The sequence below is a fragment of the Alosa alosa genome, chromosome 6 (genome assembly GCF_017589495.1).
Source record: "Alosa alosa isolate M-15738 ecotype Scorff River chromosome 6, AALO_Geno_1.1, whole genome shotgun sequence".
Lineage (NCBI taxonomy): Eukaryota > Metazoa > Chordata > Actinopteri > Clupeiformes > Clupeidae > Alosa > Alosa alosa.
Genome location: NC_063194.1, coordinates 26,191,443 through 26,208,185, shown reverse-complemented (window position 1 = coordinate 26,208,185; position 16,743 = coordinate 26,191,443). Strand labels below are relative to the sequence as shown.

The 16,743-nt window shown below is 42.2% G+C and overlaps 1 protein-coding gene across 1 annotated transcript in view; it reads right to left on the bottom strand.

The window, feature by feature from the left end:
- sdk1a (sidekick cell adhesion molecule 1a) overlaps positions 1-16,743 on the bottom strand; it is a 251,414-nt gene that overhangs the window by 160,184 nt on the left and 74,487 nt on the right. The window contains exon 2 of the mRNA XM_048245387.1: positions 2,984-3,143. Within this exon, the coding sequence (XP_048101344.1) occupies positions 2,984-3,143 (160 nt within the window). The remainder of the gene's footprint in view (positions 1-2,983; positions 3,144-16,743) is intronic.

Genomic DNA, 16,743 nt, shown 5'->3' with positions numbered 1-16,743 from the left:
TTCAGTTACACAACAGTATGGGGTATTCTTAGCAGGGTTGGGTAGTAACGGATTACATGTAATCTGGATTACGTAATCAGATTACAAAAATCAAGTAACTATAATCAGCCCAGATTACAATAAAAATATTGTGTAATCAGATTACAGTTACATTGTTGGGGATTACCTGATTACATTAGCCTGGCTAACGTCAGACCTCATCTCATTGACATGGGGTCTGGGAACTAGACATTCATTTGCTCGTATTTGAAACGTGGTTTACGAATGCCCAGAGCCGTTTATTGGGCGCTACGAATGTTTATCAAATGTGTCTGTATGTAGCTCATAACGGCTTCGGTGTGTCGTCACCGTCTTGCTGCCCTCCCTCCGTTTTGTGATTGGTCCCCTAACTGAGGCGAAAATTTGCTCCATGGAATCCAGGCTGCCTAGCAGCATGAATAAAATCGTGCGCGTAAGGCAGCATGGGAAAACCCAGGCTATGATTACATTTTATCAGCAGCAATCTGGGTTTTGAGGCAGGAACGATTATTTGCCATCACTTTGGCCTTGTGCTCACTTTTTTGACGGATTGAGGTCCGCTCTAAAATATTGAAATTGTTCTCTGTTAACCATTTCCTGCTTTGTTTGGCTGTATGTTTTGGATCATTGTGTGGTTTAATGTTCAAATGCTGCATTTTGGGGCAGCCATGGCCTACTGGTTAGGGCTTTGGCCTTTGGGCTTGCCGGTTCGACTTCACTAATTCACGGATTGGGATAAATGCAGAGACCAAATGTCCCTCACGGGATCAAAAGATATACTTACTTACTAACTTACATACTATTGGGGCAGGTCTCTCGACACACTGCCTGATCTTTTCCTCCTAATCTTAATGTAGCCTTTTGTTTTAGTGTTACTGTTTACTTTGACAAAGTCACCAGGTGCCCCTGGTTGAAAAACATCCCAAAATAACATTTTTCTCACCCCCACAATTGAAATGGACATGGTGTCATTTGGGTTTAATGCTTCCCTTTTTTATGCCAATCTCAGGCCATGTCCCTGGGTCAAAAAAATCCAGCGAAAGCTAAATTCTTTGTCCAGGTGTGCCCTTATAAAGGTTAAGCTGAGTTGTGCATGTTTGGAGAAGAGTGGAGAAAAATAGAATGAGAATTCTTTTATCAATTCTGTGGTGGCGTCTTTTACTTAATGGGCATATTTATTGAAGTAATCCTAAAGTAATCAGATTACGTTACATGTTTTTGGTAATCCAACTGATTATGTTACTGATTACAAAAATTACCATGTAATTTGTAGTCAGTAATGGATTACATTTCAAAGTAATCTGACTCAACCCTGATTCTTAGTCATGCTTTTCATTCCATTATGCACCAAATTTGACAAATCTGGACTGCAGACAGGCCATCTTAGCACCTGGACTCTTCCTCTATGGAGAAATACTATTTAAATATCTGTATTTCCTGAAATATTCAAGGTCGTCCCTGGAAAAGACATTGCCTGGATGGCAGTATATGTTGCTCAAAACCTGTACACATCATTCAGAATTGATTGTGCTTTGCCAAATGTGCAAGATGTTCATGCTGTAGGCATTAATGCTCCTCCACACTGTCATAGATGTTGGGTTTCGAACTGAGCACTAAAACAAGTTGGATAGGTTGGATACTTGGATAGGCCCTCTCCTCTTTAGCCCAGATGAGTCCCTGATTTCCAAAAAGAATGGCAAACTTTGATTGGTCTAACCACAGGACCTTTTTCCACGTTACCTCAGTCCATTTAAAACAGGCTCAGGCCCAGATAAGAGGGTGGTATTTTCTGTATCATGTCTCAATAAAATTTTAGCTGTTACAATTTTGGCTGCAGTTTTTGAATTGAGTATCAAACTGGGCACATAGACAATGGTTATCAGAGGTTTTTCCAAGCCCATACAATGACAGGTCTGGAAACAGGTCTGGTGTTGATGCAGTTCCTGAGGTCCAAGTATCCGAGGTCCAAAAGGCCACGGCCATTCAATTTGTTTTTCAGCTATTTCCCTTGTTTGCAAAGATTTCCCTGGATTCTCTGAATGTTTTAATACTATTATGTCCTGTAGATGATGAATTTCCTAAATATGTCACAATTTCATGTTAAGAAGCATTAAAATGACATTGTTTCATCATTTATTCACACAGGTTTACACAGAGTGATGAATACCCCTACATTTACTTCTAAGAGACCCTGCCTCTCCTGGATGCTCTTTTTCATACCCAATCGTGTTGCCAGTTACTGTAATTAGTTGTGAAACATTCTTCCTTTTGTTTTCTTTATCATTACACAACTTTTCCAGTATTTTGTTACCCCCGTCCCAACTTTTTTTGAAACATGTTGCTGGTATCAAATTCAAAATTAACATATATTTTCCATGAAATAGTCAACATTTGATATGTTATCTGTGTTCTTTTTGCAACTAAATATGAGTTTAAGAGATTTGCAGATTATTACATTCTGTTTTTATTCACATTTTACACAACGTCCCAACTTTTTCTTTTTTGGGGTTGTAGTATATAAGTAGCCAGAATCACCTTGACAACTTGTGCTTGTGATTGACACGCTCATAAGAGTTTTTCTTGGAAGCAATGTTCAAGTAATTTAAAGTCATTTTCATGTGCTGTCAAGAGGGAAAAACCCTCCAATGCTGTTTTCTTACATTCATGCAATCATCATTCATTCATCATGCAAGTGGCAGAATTCAAAAGCTCATGGCTATCTTCAAAGCATTTTGTTTCTGCCTTCCCTGCTCTAACCTCTAAAGCACTTTGGGTCAACTGTCGTTCGTTTAAACGTGCTAAACAAATAAAATGACTTGACTTGACTACATGGACATTTGGCAAGAGAAAGAAGAACAACATACATAAGTAACAATGTATTGTGACCATGACCAACATCCCACAAGGTACAAATGGGAATAGGCAAGTAAGTGTTATGGAGTTAGAAAAAGAAGGCAATGCTTACTTATACGCATGTGTGAAGGAGGTGATGTCTGTGTTGTTGAGCATCCATTTGAACTCCAGTGGCCAGCTCCCTTCAGCCAAGCACGTCAGCACCAGACGATTACCCTCCAGATGGATCTCTGGGGGTCCAGGCTCCGTTTTGAAGTACGGAGCCACATCACCTAAAAGCAAACAGTACAAACACCGGTCAGAAATCAGGTTCACACAAGTTAAACTTCACTGGTTGTTTTTTGCCCAATTATTCTGCTTTCTTCCTTCACCAACAAGCACCACCGGCAATAATGAAGACATTAAATCAGCATTTGTACTCCCGTTTGAGTCAAGTCCATGACCTTGTCATTGGTAGCACAATGACCAAGAGCAGTACTTCCTGCTACACCTAAGCAATGAGCTGGCTAATTCTACTCATTAATTGTACCGCCTGCCTCAAGAATCATGCTAATTAGCAGGTCCAGATGGCTGGGACACAAAAGTAGGGGAGGGGGCGTTTACTAGCCGAAATCGGCAGAACACATCTCTGGTATGAACTGGAATGTAGCAGTGGCAGCTGGTTCATTACGGACCCTCCTTCACCCACCCACCAGTCGAGCAACAACAGCGCAGAGGAGGACAGACAGAGGGGCACTCCCATAGCAGCACTCCAACAAACGTCTATCAACGGTCTCCTCTGCCAAAAATCACATGTCCGTGTCACATTTGTCCTGTTATGCAGAGTGAGCATGCCTGCCTTCATGTGAGAGGTGCTCATGAATAATTGAAAAATTGAATGTTAAAATAGCTGTATTTACTATCAGCAGACCTCATTCAAGAGTTGACAGGCGGGAACAGTCATAAAAAGGTCATCGTAAAGTATTGCTGTGAGCTCGGTAAACAACCTGTCAGAGTGGGGAACAGGACATGTGGCTGAAGAAAAGCCAGCAAGTGCTCCATCCTACGTCGTCCACCACTGTCTTTTCTTAGCCCTAAGACTGAACTAAATGAAAGACCACGGGAGAAAGAATCAGTGGGATATGGGGTTAACAACCTCCAACTGCGGAGATGGTTAAAACATTTACTGTGTCTCCATAGCAAAGCCACATTGTCCTCTCACTCAATCGCCTAGCCACCCCTGAAATAACACTCTGATCAACTGTGCTGAAAAACACCCACTGCTGTTGCGACTGTATATGACTCTGAATATAAATGTGTGTGAATGGAGATGGGGGGTGGTATGTGGGAGACTAGGGTTATGACTTTTATTGAGCCATCATAACTGAAGCCATTAATCCACCGATGGCTGGGGTGGTGGTGGTGAGGCCTTAGTGAGATCTCCATGAGATCATCATGAGAATGCAGCCCACTCTTTTGAAGAGATTAATTTCAGTGCGTTCAGCTCTCATGATATGATAGGACAGTTTCCTACTAAACATATCCAATCTTTCTCTTCCAATTTTGCCATCAAGAGAGCCATGGTTAGTTTCAACATGCCATGTTGGTCTCAATGGACAAGTAACAATGGATGAATTCATTTCATGGTTTTGCTTAAAAGACTTGCAGAGACAGACAGATAGAGTCTTTCTAAAAGACAGAAGAGAAAAGTTTTGTTGCTGTTGGAATAATTTAGTACTTCAAAGAGTAGTTAAAATTAGAATTGTGTTAAAAAAAACTGTAGAGAATTCTGAAATCCATTGAGGTTTAGATAGCAAGGAGTCCTTCCTCCGAATATCAGCATATTAAATACTTCACATTTTAAAAGATGATTGGACTCAGGAGGGGCAGGCAGGGCAAACCCTGTATTAATTACACTTCCTTCCCCAAATAATATCAATAACCTAAAGACATTTTGTTGAAACCCAGTTTTATTAAAAAAAAAAAATTATATATATATATATATTTTTTTTTTTTTTTTTTTTTTTTTTTACAAAAACAAATATATTGAAAATAAGCATTGGAGCTGCTCTCCTTGTGCCTCTGGGACCAGAAATAATACAGGAAATGTACTCAATATGTTTCTGTTGATTTGCTAGCTTTGTTGAGGTCAGCCCTAAGGCAAGGTCTCTGTTGGAGAGAAACTCGGATGTCACTTCTTGGCTATTAAAAATGCTGCACATCAGTTCAGTGTGCCAGAAGCCAAAAGGCTATAATAAAACGCCTGCATGGCATTGCAAGATACATTTTTGGCATTTGGGTCTGAACAGAGAACATCTCTCTCTGGAAAGCAGTTATGATAATATGACCGAGTCAGACATCTGAATTCATACTAAACACCTCTGTGAGGCTTTTGTAGAGAAAACCTTGTGGTGATAAACATCTACTGTTTTACTGATCCACCACAGAGAGAGCTGCTGCATAAAGTATGCTTTAAAGGGAAAGACTTAAAGGGAAAGACTTAGCCTCTCATTGCTTCATCTCAAACGCGTGAGAGGAGCTAAATGACGGCTATTCCTCTGGGGTTGTCGCCATCCTAGAGAGGGCAATAAGCCTTAAGCATTCTTTCCTTCTTCCAATGTCTTTTCTCAAGGAAAAAATAGAGCTTAGACAGCATGCCTCCTCTAGTTGACATTAAAGTCCATAGTATACTGATTTGAGTGTTTGTCAAAGCAAGTGAGATCCAGAGTCAGAGGTTGAAAGTTAAACTGTAACTTCCAAAACACACATGTACTGTACGCCTGAGCCATTTTCTATCAAACATCACATGTACTATGAACACTGGGGCAGGTTATGCATGTATAAACAAACAACAGTGTCTGTTGGACACACTTCCTGTATCTGGCGGTCAGTCCAGTGCCACTCCGAACACTGGATGTGGAAGGAAAGTTTCTTTTCAGTATAATTTATTATTCCCAGATGTCAAAGTTCAGGGACTCACTGTTCAGAGACAGTGAACCAAGGACTGGTGTCCTTGCTGACAAGAGTCCATAACTCTGACTGATCAGAGTGAGCCGGAACAATATTAAGCACGGTCCACCTTGTCTAAACATGCTTTTCAAGCAATGCTTCAATATCAATGCACATTTCATAAGACATACTTCTTTTCTGTGCTTTGACAACTTGATTCAAGTGTTCTCACATTGTTCTTTTCATTCCACTTTGATGGTGTGAAGATCTGGAGGGGAATGCATTTTTAATTTAAGTTCCCTGCTCTGAAATCCCACTCTCTCTACAGAAAAGAAATGTGCTCTGAAGTAACTTTTCATAAATTTTAAGGCAATGTTTTATGGTCTGTTGTACTACTTTTAATCTATGTTCTCTTACAGATGGGACTCACTGTGTTTTTCAAGAGCAAAACATGAGGTTTAGATAAAAAAAAAAACATCTTGGATACAATGTAAGAATTGTCAGGGATATGGAGAGCAGCAATGTCACTAATTTTAGCAAAGCATAAAAAATGGATCTTGTGCTCAATACCTTACTGTCTTAAGATGAGAAACTCTGGTGTGCAGGCTGAAACAGAGGGATGAACAGATTCACATGTCTGCATCTCCTGCTCCATTGACTTATTCACTTTGATATTCAGGTATGAGTGCAATCTTGAATGCCAACAAGGCCACTGATATACTCCTTTCCAGCTGATCAAATCAAGTGTACACAAAATGTAAAAACTCCAGAAAGTTCAAAATCTGAGGCCGCTGCTCAGGCTTATAACATATTCTTCCTGATGATTTCAAGGGACAAGGTGTGTACTGGTATAATGAAAATAATAATAATCTTTCTCTGATATTAAAGGTGCTCTAAGCGATGCTAGGTAACATCACTTCTCCTAAACGTGCATCTCATCTGTGATTTGCTGGAACACTTTGTTATGTTTTTATGGGCTAGGTTTGCCCAGGTTGTTTTTGTTACATGCTTCAAATGTAAAGCACTTTGAGCTGCATTCTGTGTATGAAAGGTGCTATACAAATAAAGCTTATTATTATTTGTTGCCGTTTTTGGAGCCTGGGCTGTCCACAGAGATCACGTTTTTTTATGTTTTTTTAGTGTATTCAGGGCACAGACAGCTAGCGGTTGGTTAGGTGATGTTTGTAGTAAGTGACATAAAATTGTGTCAGCCTAAAAAAACGTGTGGCATCGCTTAGAGCACCTTTAAGTTACACTAGTAATATATTTCTGGCAGAAGAATGATATCTATGAATAAATCATTACACTACTTGTTGCGTCGTGTCTAACAACGCCCTATAGCGGTTCAAAAATCACTGGAACCTAGTATGGCCTCTTGGGGCTTGTTGCGTAATTCTAAAACAGATAGTTCCGATCCTAAATTATGATTGGCTGAATTGCGTTCAATGCCATTGTAAAACCCAGCACAACCCCACACGTTGACATCTCCAGTTGAGGGAGAAATGGTTACAAATGAATTTTTGGAGAAATACTGGAACTCTATGACTACACCATCATTTTGTATGCGTTCGATTAGCATTTTTTGGGCTATGTAGCCTATGATATTATTATATTATTATTATTATTATTATTATTATTTAAACTACTGATATAAAAAGAAAATGTACTGTATTTCTGATTATTTATTCATTATGCACATATTATAGCCTAGGTTATGTTACTATTAAGCTACATTAAAATCCAACAGCTCTTTCTACCTCTTTCTGTCTTCAGCTGTCAGCAGCACTAGTTGAAGCCTAAAAAAAATATTGTAAAGAAAGTAGGCTAGCTCATCAGTCTCTACTGGTTAGATTGTTCAGTTTCCCCATGTGTGTTTTTACGTTTCAAAGTAATAGTCTACCTTTAGATGTTAACAATTTAGCAGTCAACTGAATGCAACAGTTATGAACACATTTGAGCAGCGTGCTAATCATGCTAGCCGGATTTAATAGCAAAGAATCCTTGCTTACATGATGGTGAAAGGGTGTGTTCATTGAGAGAGAGAGAGAGAGAGAGAGAGAGAGAGAGAGAAAGAGAGAGAGGCAAGGCAAGCTGTGTAAGGTAGCCTATTTCTATAGGCTACTCTTTGTCTTTGGTAAAGTTGCACATAGCTCTACAATGAAAGAGCTATAATTTTGGACAACGTTTGCACCGCGATTAATTTTTTCCTCAACCGGTTGTAGTGTGTATTGATGCCTATCGATTTTTAGCCAATTCGTTACATCCCTAGTAGGAACAGTAATTTTAAGGTAGAACGCAAAACCGGAAACATTAAAATAATGATTCTGCTCGGAACGAACCGAATGAAAAAAATCTAGTTTGAAGCCCTGGTGAAGTGTACTTTGAAAAAAACGATTGTGCATTATGTAGGCCTATATAGAATTACCAAACTGAAAATGGCAAGGAATATCAATTTCTTTCATATATCCTCGTCAAAGTATAAATCTGACTTTTTCCTGTCCCAGTGTAACTACATTTGAGACTAGGCTTTGGCATCTCTTGAGATGCCAGACCTGTGTGTCTCAACACGTCCTCCTCAATTATGGTGTTTTGTCCTCCAACGAGAATCGCAACTACGCCCTCCTCCTCGCGAAATCCTTCCGACTTCAGAGAGACCCTTCCCATCTGCTGGTGGTCCCCGAGCAGCACGGGCAGATGTCTGTTAGACAGGTATCGCACAGGCGCTGCCTGTCTCGTCCACCTCTCCTCCTCTGCCAGGTGCGCTCAATGAAGCCTTCACTTTCCATTTGTCTCCCCCCACCACTGCCACCACATGGCCCAATGCAGACGACAGTCTCGTCTGCATCCAAACTTCCTCTCCTTTGACTCCCTTCCTTTGCTTCTTAAAAGTCATTGGCTGTGCCACCACTCAGAATGCTAGACTTGTTAGTACACCAAAACAGGTGGGTGAAGGAGGGGTTGGAAATTCAATTTGTTAGGATTATTATTGAAGATGAAATGTTCCGACAGGAGATGTTGCAGTCTCAAAGTGGATGTTCCCGGCCCTGATGGGCTCCTCTGATAAAACCGGCCCCTTTCCTCCTTTGTCATTAGCTGGGTTCCATCACTCCCCCTTTACATCCCATTACAAACTATTGCTAGAAAACTATGGCGGAAATCAGCCACAAGCCGCTACCAAAAAGGCACGCTAGCCAGACTGATCCCTGATGCTGTAAACCTGTTTAATCAGCCAGGTCACATTCTATTTCCTGTAGGCATATGTAAAGCTAAATGTATGTAGGTAAATATGTCTGGGGAAAAAAAGAACATTTAATTCTGCCTATTGATGTAGCTCATACTCAAAGCAGATGTGCACATAGCAAAATGGAAGATTATCTACATCAACAAACCTAAAGAAATCAGGTCAGAACCAAGACTGTGTTACAAGATGTGGTAAGGACAGACAGAGGATGAGCTTTCCTGTGATGATATCTTCCCTGTAATCTATAAAAAATGTGGGTGTGCTTTTTGACTCTTACTGTAACTCAATTACCTCTAAAAGGACTCCGGTGAGCAGTAGCCTGCTTTTTATCTGTCAGTCAGTCTGGCAGTATACAGCCCACACACACAAACACACACACACACAGAGACACACTCTAACACTAACAATCCGAGGGCAAAACTAAGTGTGTTAGTGTTTAGTGGGCTCACACTATGAATCAAAGATGCAGGCGGGACTTTCAACTGGAGTGACAAGTTATGATACCTCATCCAAACATGAGGAGAACACAATTTAAAAAAGCCGGATTGGTGGTGGCATTTTTTGCAGTCCATCAAACAGGCTGGGCGGCGGTGCATGTGAGGAGCTCCCATGTCACACTGCACAACAAAAGTCACAAGGGAGCTCAATGCACTGCAGCCAGAGCATATAAAAAGGAGGAAATGATCCTAATCCAGGACTGAATTGCCAGGAGGGACAGACAAATACCCCCCCCCCCCCTTCCTCAAACGGAGCAACTTGTTTTTAAATTGATTGCATGCTTTTTTTCAATCCAAGGTTGTGAAGGGTGTTATTGTAGTTAAGTGTTAAAAAAACACTGCTCAATGCTCAGTTTTAAGCTATCTGCCAGAAAGTCTCCTCTCATAATCCTCTACAGCCTTGAATCTCTTGTAATCACTATTGTCGGTGTCACTGAGCTATTGGATAGTGCTACTCAGCTGCTAGCTGGTAGCTTTCATCCATCTACACTACTACTACTTGAGTTTGTCTATTGTGCCTATTGAACCCCAAGTGGCTTACGGTTGTAGTTTCTGTAGTTCTGATACAAAACATAAAACACCTCGTAGCTGTTTGATATTTGCAGTGGCATGAATGAATTGATGTAATCTAACCAATTAAACAAACCCTTGCATCTGAGTGGGAGAATGTCATTTATTTTGTCACTTTTTCAACAGATTTTACTGATGTTGAGAGTAACTGTGTAATTATTTATTGAAAAAAAAAAATAATTATGGTATTGATCAGTTGTGTGATACCCATATGAACAAAGAGCATTCACTGAAACACACAAAAACTATGCAACTATTTCACAAAAGTGATATTCAGCAGGTCAGGCCAACCCAGAATTAGAATTTCCTTGTAATTGCTGTACTCTTCCAAAACAACTGCAATTCTACAGAATTCCCTAAATGCTGCTTCATTATGAGACTTGTTTTTTCCTCTCACGAAGCACTGATGAGGAGAACCTTAATCTAGCTCCATCTTATGCGATGGTCTGCATGCTGAGTAGGGGAGGTACCATATGGGTGGGTGTTGTGAAAACCTGATGGCAGAGAATCATCATTTCTTCCCTTGACATCCTCTTGACAGCCGAGACAGGGGGCAATCAACCCTGTCTTCTCTTCTCTAGACCCAGCGGTTGGAGACACCCACTTAAGTAGCATTCAAGATGGACAGAGGCAGACCCTGAGGTGTGGCCAGCCTAGAGAGGCTGCCTTACTCAAGGGCACCCGTAACTCACTGCATGGGCTCACAGGCAGTTGGTTTCTCAAGAGCAGGGCTGTAATTATTTGGGTTACACTTGAGCAGCTTAGAGGAAGTGAATCACAATTCGTACAATTGCAGGGCCTTTGCCAGCACGGAATACATGTAGCTCCAACACGAGTATAAGGTACACCTAAACTCCTCAATTGTAGTTTAACATCAGATATGCAATAATTATTCAATCTTTTGCTGTGATGCACATATAAATGTAATTTCAGTAAGATTGCCTGTCAAAACAAACAGACCGATAGAACTGACTTTGGGTTGATGCACATTTCGAAATGTTATGACAATATGACCAATGGATGATAAATGGATACCATCAAATCAATCCTAATGTACACAACATTACATTATTCCGACGAATAACATTGTGTGTTCAGTGAATGTCAATAAATACCTCCACATCTACTGAAAGCCATCATAACATAAAATAACCCTAATTTGGCCTTGGCTTCAGGGAACAAAAATATTCAAGATACTATGCAAGATTATTCAGTGTCTCAGACACAAAGGAGACCCACTTCTGTTGTTATTAACACAGTGAAAGCAAGACAAATCTGTTCTGAATACCATTTGATATTGGCTAGTGCTTCATAGCAAGTTTCTTATCCCTACTGGCCTCACGACGACAGATGAGCAATGTGGTGAATAACAAAGCTGACAGAAGTCTGTTGTGACCTGCTGCTATATCAGAGACACCTTCACCCTGTACTTACCTTCTAGGTTTGAAATACGTTTGCATAATTGGGAAGCTCTGTACTGTTTGTAACTTGAAGGGTAGGTATTACTGGGACATGTTTAAAGAGCTGCGAGTGCAGCTCTCTACAGGATGTGCAGTAGTCCTCCTGTCACGCAGTGACTGGCAGCTCATCGCCACCATCCATAACTCATATCTCTCTATACCTGCCACAGTGTACAGAAACCATCCTCAGAGAGAGGATTTCAGGGACTAAATTACAAGTGATTATAAGAAGGTGTCTGACAGAGTACTTTTATGCCCCGTGGATCATCTGAACAGGGCATGGACATCGGTTATACAATGAAATGGACGCTTTCATTACTTAAGAACGTAGCGAGCAGCCTCCCGCCACTCCTCCAGGGCTGTCCCAGCCCATTTCATCCTTTAAAAGAATCATTAGAGGCCAGTAAAACTGAATTAAGCGCCCATCAATCACCAGCGGGGGGAGCGATTCGGACTCGTGTACTTTCAGCTGAGGCCATTATGCGGCCGATCACACAGAGGGGGTCCGTGTGCCACACTGACAGAAGGTGAAGGTTATTTAGTTATGGATATGCACTTGTCTGCAACAGGGATGCCAGTGAAGGAGTTTCTTAATGCGTGTCGCCCGCTCAGTTGAGTGAGTGAGAGAGAGAGAGAGCCCATCACTTTTGACAAAGAGGCAACTGAGCCAATACTCTCCCCCGCATTTTGCCGAGCGACGCCGCACTAATGTTCTCCGATGGCCCAGAGACTGTATTTATGACTGCATGCAAAAGAGCGTTCAAATTTATGTTGCTTGAAGGTGAGAATGAGGACTGCTGTCGAAAACAAGAGAAAATATATGCATAGGTTTTTCTTTCCTGCAAGAAACAGCGCTGTTCAGCATAGACTCATTTTGTGAAGGGCCTGGTGGAAAAAAAACATTGCATGCAATAAATCAATCTACCTGAGGAAAATAGTACACATAAAGTAAGCTGCCCAAACCTTATTGCACAGTTAAAAAGCATTTAATGATTTGAAGGCAGGGGAGGGTAGGATTTGGGGTTGTGGCATAGGTATCTAATGATTTGAATAGCTCCTCTCCTAATAATGAATTTTGGATTTTTCTGGCTCTAAGAAAGATCTCCATTCAGGTTCTGTGCTGTCAAGCAGCAGTAATAAGACCACTGAGACATTGGCTGAGGCTGACTGGCTTGAGTTAATATCCTGCTGAGTAGATGGGTGGTGGGTGCTCCATAAATTGCCCTGGGTAAATCCATCCACTTAGACAATGTGTGGCAGGAGGAAAAAGTCAACTGGAATTTGGAGCATTAAAAGGGATCTGGGCTGCTAAGCTGACGGCAGCACATGGTGCCTGTGCCACCGCCGCCGCAGCAGCAGCAGGAGAGAGGTTTCTCCATCCCTCTCGGGGGAACACACAACTTCAGAAAGTTCTTTCAGATGACAGACTAACAATGAGTGCTGTGCACACCGGGTGAGAGAGAGCGTGTGCTTGTGTTTGTGTGGTGTGTGTTTGTGAGAGACAGAAATAAGACGGTAGAGAGACAGAGAGAGAGAGAGAGAGAGAGAGAGAGAGAAGAGCATAGATGAAGGCTCACATATGATGGTGAGTCAGAGTTTGGGGAATGTAAAAGGGAAAATATTAGAAAGGTAGAGAGAGAGAGAGAGAGAGAGAGAGAAAGAGAGTAATGCATAGGAGTCAGCAGCACAGAAAAACAGCAAGGAAGGATTGCAGCTGTGCACCTTTGCCTTTGAGCTAGAGGAGCAACTCCTGTGAACCTGCGGTTGGGTAATGACTGTACTTCAAATGGTTGCGGGCATACAGCGATGGCCACACCTCTCTATAGCCTGCAGCAGCATTGAGACCGAGACCATAATCTGACTGACCAAAGAGAGACAACACCTTCACAGAGGCTGCTCCCTCTGGTGTGTTTGTGTCGTGTGTGTGTGTGTGTGTCAGTCAGATGGTCACTCAATCGTCGGAGGAAAACAGCATTACAACACGAAGGCTGTGTGTCGCAAAATGAAACTGCAGGGGACATGAAGAAATGGAAAAGCAGACATATTAAGAAAAAGAGAGGAGGAGGAGGAGGATGGGCTCATATCTCATTCTTTCACAAATCCAGGCCTATTTGTTCCACAGGATCTTGGAACATTGCGAGGAAATTGCCTCGGACGACGACGTCTTTTCAAATACCCAGGGAATAAGGGAGATGTATTCAGAGTGATATATTCTATCTAAAATTCAGAAATTCATTTGAGCTTTTTTTCTTAACCTCCTCTTATATCTGTCTGCCTGCCATATCTGTAAATGTATGACTGATAATGGCAACTTGGCTGCATATTATGCCACTTTATGAAATTGTACGCTGAGCTTAAGGAAGCACACAAAAGAACTCAAATGCTTCTTCATCTGATCATCACGTATGGCATAAATATAAGACAAAACTCATGAGACATACATGAGCCAGCTGCTACTGCTTACAATAATATCTAGCTCACATGATGATTTACGATGGTGATTTCAAACTCAGCCTCATCTCTTTTCTGCTTGGCTCTCTCTCTCGCACAGTCACTTTAGTTCACCCTATTGCTGGGGTCACCTTCTAACGCATCAATGCCATCGGAGCAGACAGACACCCTACAACGTGTTGACCCAGCTGATTTGACCGCTCCTCCGTGGCGTGGCGTGGCGTGAAGGAAAAGGTTATCTGTCTGAGAGGCTATGGGACACGTCTGAGGTGGGAGAATTTCTGTTTCCCACTCCACACTGTCAATCAACATACGCCAAGCAGCCTGCTCTCTCTGCTTCCTGCACAATTCTTTTTGAAACTGGACAAATAGGGACAGAGAAACACAGCAGACTTTGAATAAAAAAGAATCACCTTGACTGAAACAAAATGTATTTTTCCTACAGTATATCATAACTGGGGGGATGCAGCTCTCTATTGAGGGTCTACCAACATAAGCCTTCTTAAATTAATAAAGACAAAAATATACTTGGCATGAAATATGCACAAAAACAAAGGTGTCTGGTCTGATTTCCGACATAGATAGGAAACGTGTTGTGAAATAATAAGAGAAATGGAATAACAAAACAATGTTAGCATTCATGTTTAAAAATGACTAAAAGTAGTCAAGGGAATAAATTGATACCACCATATGACTAGTTTTCACATTGACACCTCTGTGATATTTAAAGACAGAAGTTTCTGTCAATATCACTTTAATGCAAATGAAACACAAGTGAAATGAGATGAACGGATTCATTAACCCCCACACCCAGGGACACATTTAAACAGAATGTTGTTATGCTACTGAAAATGCATTTAAGAAAACATAACACACAAGATGGGTTCCCAAAACAAACAGGACTTCAGTGCATTTATCAGATAATATCTGTGTTCCCATGAATAATAATCTTAAGGAGAAAACTACCAAAAAAGCAGAGGATAGAGATGCTTGTTTAGGCTCATTTGAGAGGCACCATGATGATTGCCACCTTGAGTTAAAAAAATGAACAGCACTTCACCTCAGATAGCAGCATTTCACCTCAGTGCTGTCATGTTTGTGCTCAAACACCCTGGTTCAGAAAACTGCACAGTTTGGTAGCAAACACTGTGCTACCACCGATTGCTAAAGGCTGACCGCCAGCAGCTGTCACTTGGCCCCCGGTCAACTCCGAGCTGTAGAGGAAGGCTGTGGAGGGACGTGGAGGACTTACAGCAACCACACAAGGCCCCTCTCCCCATCCCCATTAGCCAGCCGGTCGGCCGACGCAGGCTGAGCTGGTTTGGGCAGAGTGGAGATGCGAAGCTGCTCTTTCTCTTCCTGCTCTCCCGACGCCGGCACCCGGGACAGTAAATCCACGGCAAACAGCAGTTCACAGATTGCCTGCATGCTCTGGGAAAGGCGCTCCACCTGTGTCAGCGGTGACGAACAGCTGCGAGGGTCAGGCTCTAAATCATTCAGGAGGTGTTGCTGGCCCGGCTGCACCGCCACCATGGGACAGCTACCACCAGCCAGACAGACAAGGCAGGCCGGCAGGAGGGAGGGGAGAAATAGGAAATATGGGAGGAGGGGGAGAGGGCTGAGTGAGGGAGATGAGCAGTGGAGAGGAGAGAGGAGAGGAGTGGAGAGGAGAAGAGAGGAAAGGAGAGGAGAGGAGAAGGGGCATTCACAATAGACTGTTTGGTGAACGCAGTCTACCGAAGCCGGGTGCGGACCCTGGTCTGCTAGAAAACAGGGGTCTGGGGTAAGGTTTCTTAGAAACTCGGGTGCAGTTAGTATCTGTTTCAAAACCAGGAAATAAACTGTGTTTTTTGCGACGTTACCAAGCGATATTGGTAAATAGAAGTATATAGTGTATATATACTTAGAAGTATATAAGTATATATACTTAACAAGAGTACTATATTCTGTACTGTTTGGCCTGCCACAGTACTGCATTAATGTCCTTGTACTACTGTTTTAAAAACGTGTGCTGTGGTCATTTGGTCATGTGCCTGAGCCAGACAGGCTAATTAGTGAGAGCAGTGTCTGGCTGCAGTGTGGGATGTGAGTGGACACAGACTCGGGCCCGGTTAAATATCCATGTCCAGGAGGACAGGCTGCCGCCAAATAATTGATCTGAACAGTTTGTCCTTGCTCACTGTTTCCTGCCCGGTGCAGTCTTAGGCAAAAAAGCAAAGCAAAAAAAAAGCAAACGAGGGAGGGCACTAAAATTAAAAAGAGTCTATCCTAAACAAGAGACTGGAGGGAGAAAGTAGAAAAACTTCTCTGCCTTGTCAAGAGCTCCAGTTGGCTTGGTAGAGTAAAGCACAGCTGAGCATGTGTGCAGCATCAGCAGCAGAGACAGAGAGCAGCATGGCAGCCCAGTGGGTTATGGATGACGGGCTCGGGGGGCAACGCGCCATACTGGATGCACCTCTCCATCTCACTGGAGGTGACTTCCAATCAGAGTGTACATGCAGAGATACTGTTAATGACTCCTTTTGTGTGTCTATATGTGTGTGTGTGTGTGTGTGTGAAGGGGGGAGGGCTCCACACCTGCCAGTGTGCGTGTAGGTGACTGGCAAACGCAATGGGACAGCAGGAAAGAGGGAGGAGGGCAGGGAGGAGAGAAGGAGGGAGTAAAAAAAAAAAAAAAAGGAAAAAAGATGGACAGAGGGTGGTAAAGCACAAGTAAGAGGCGCCA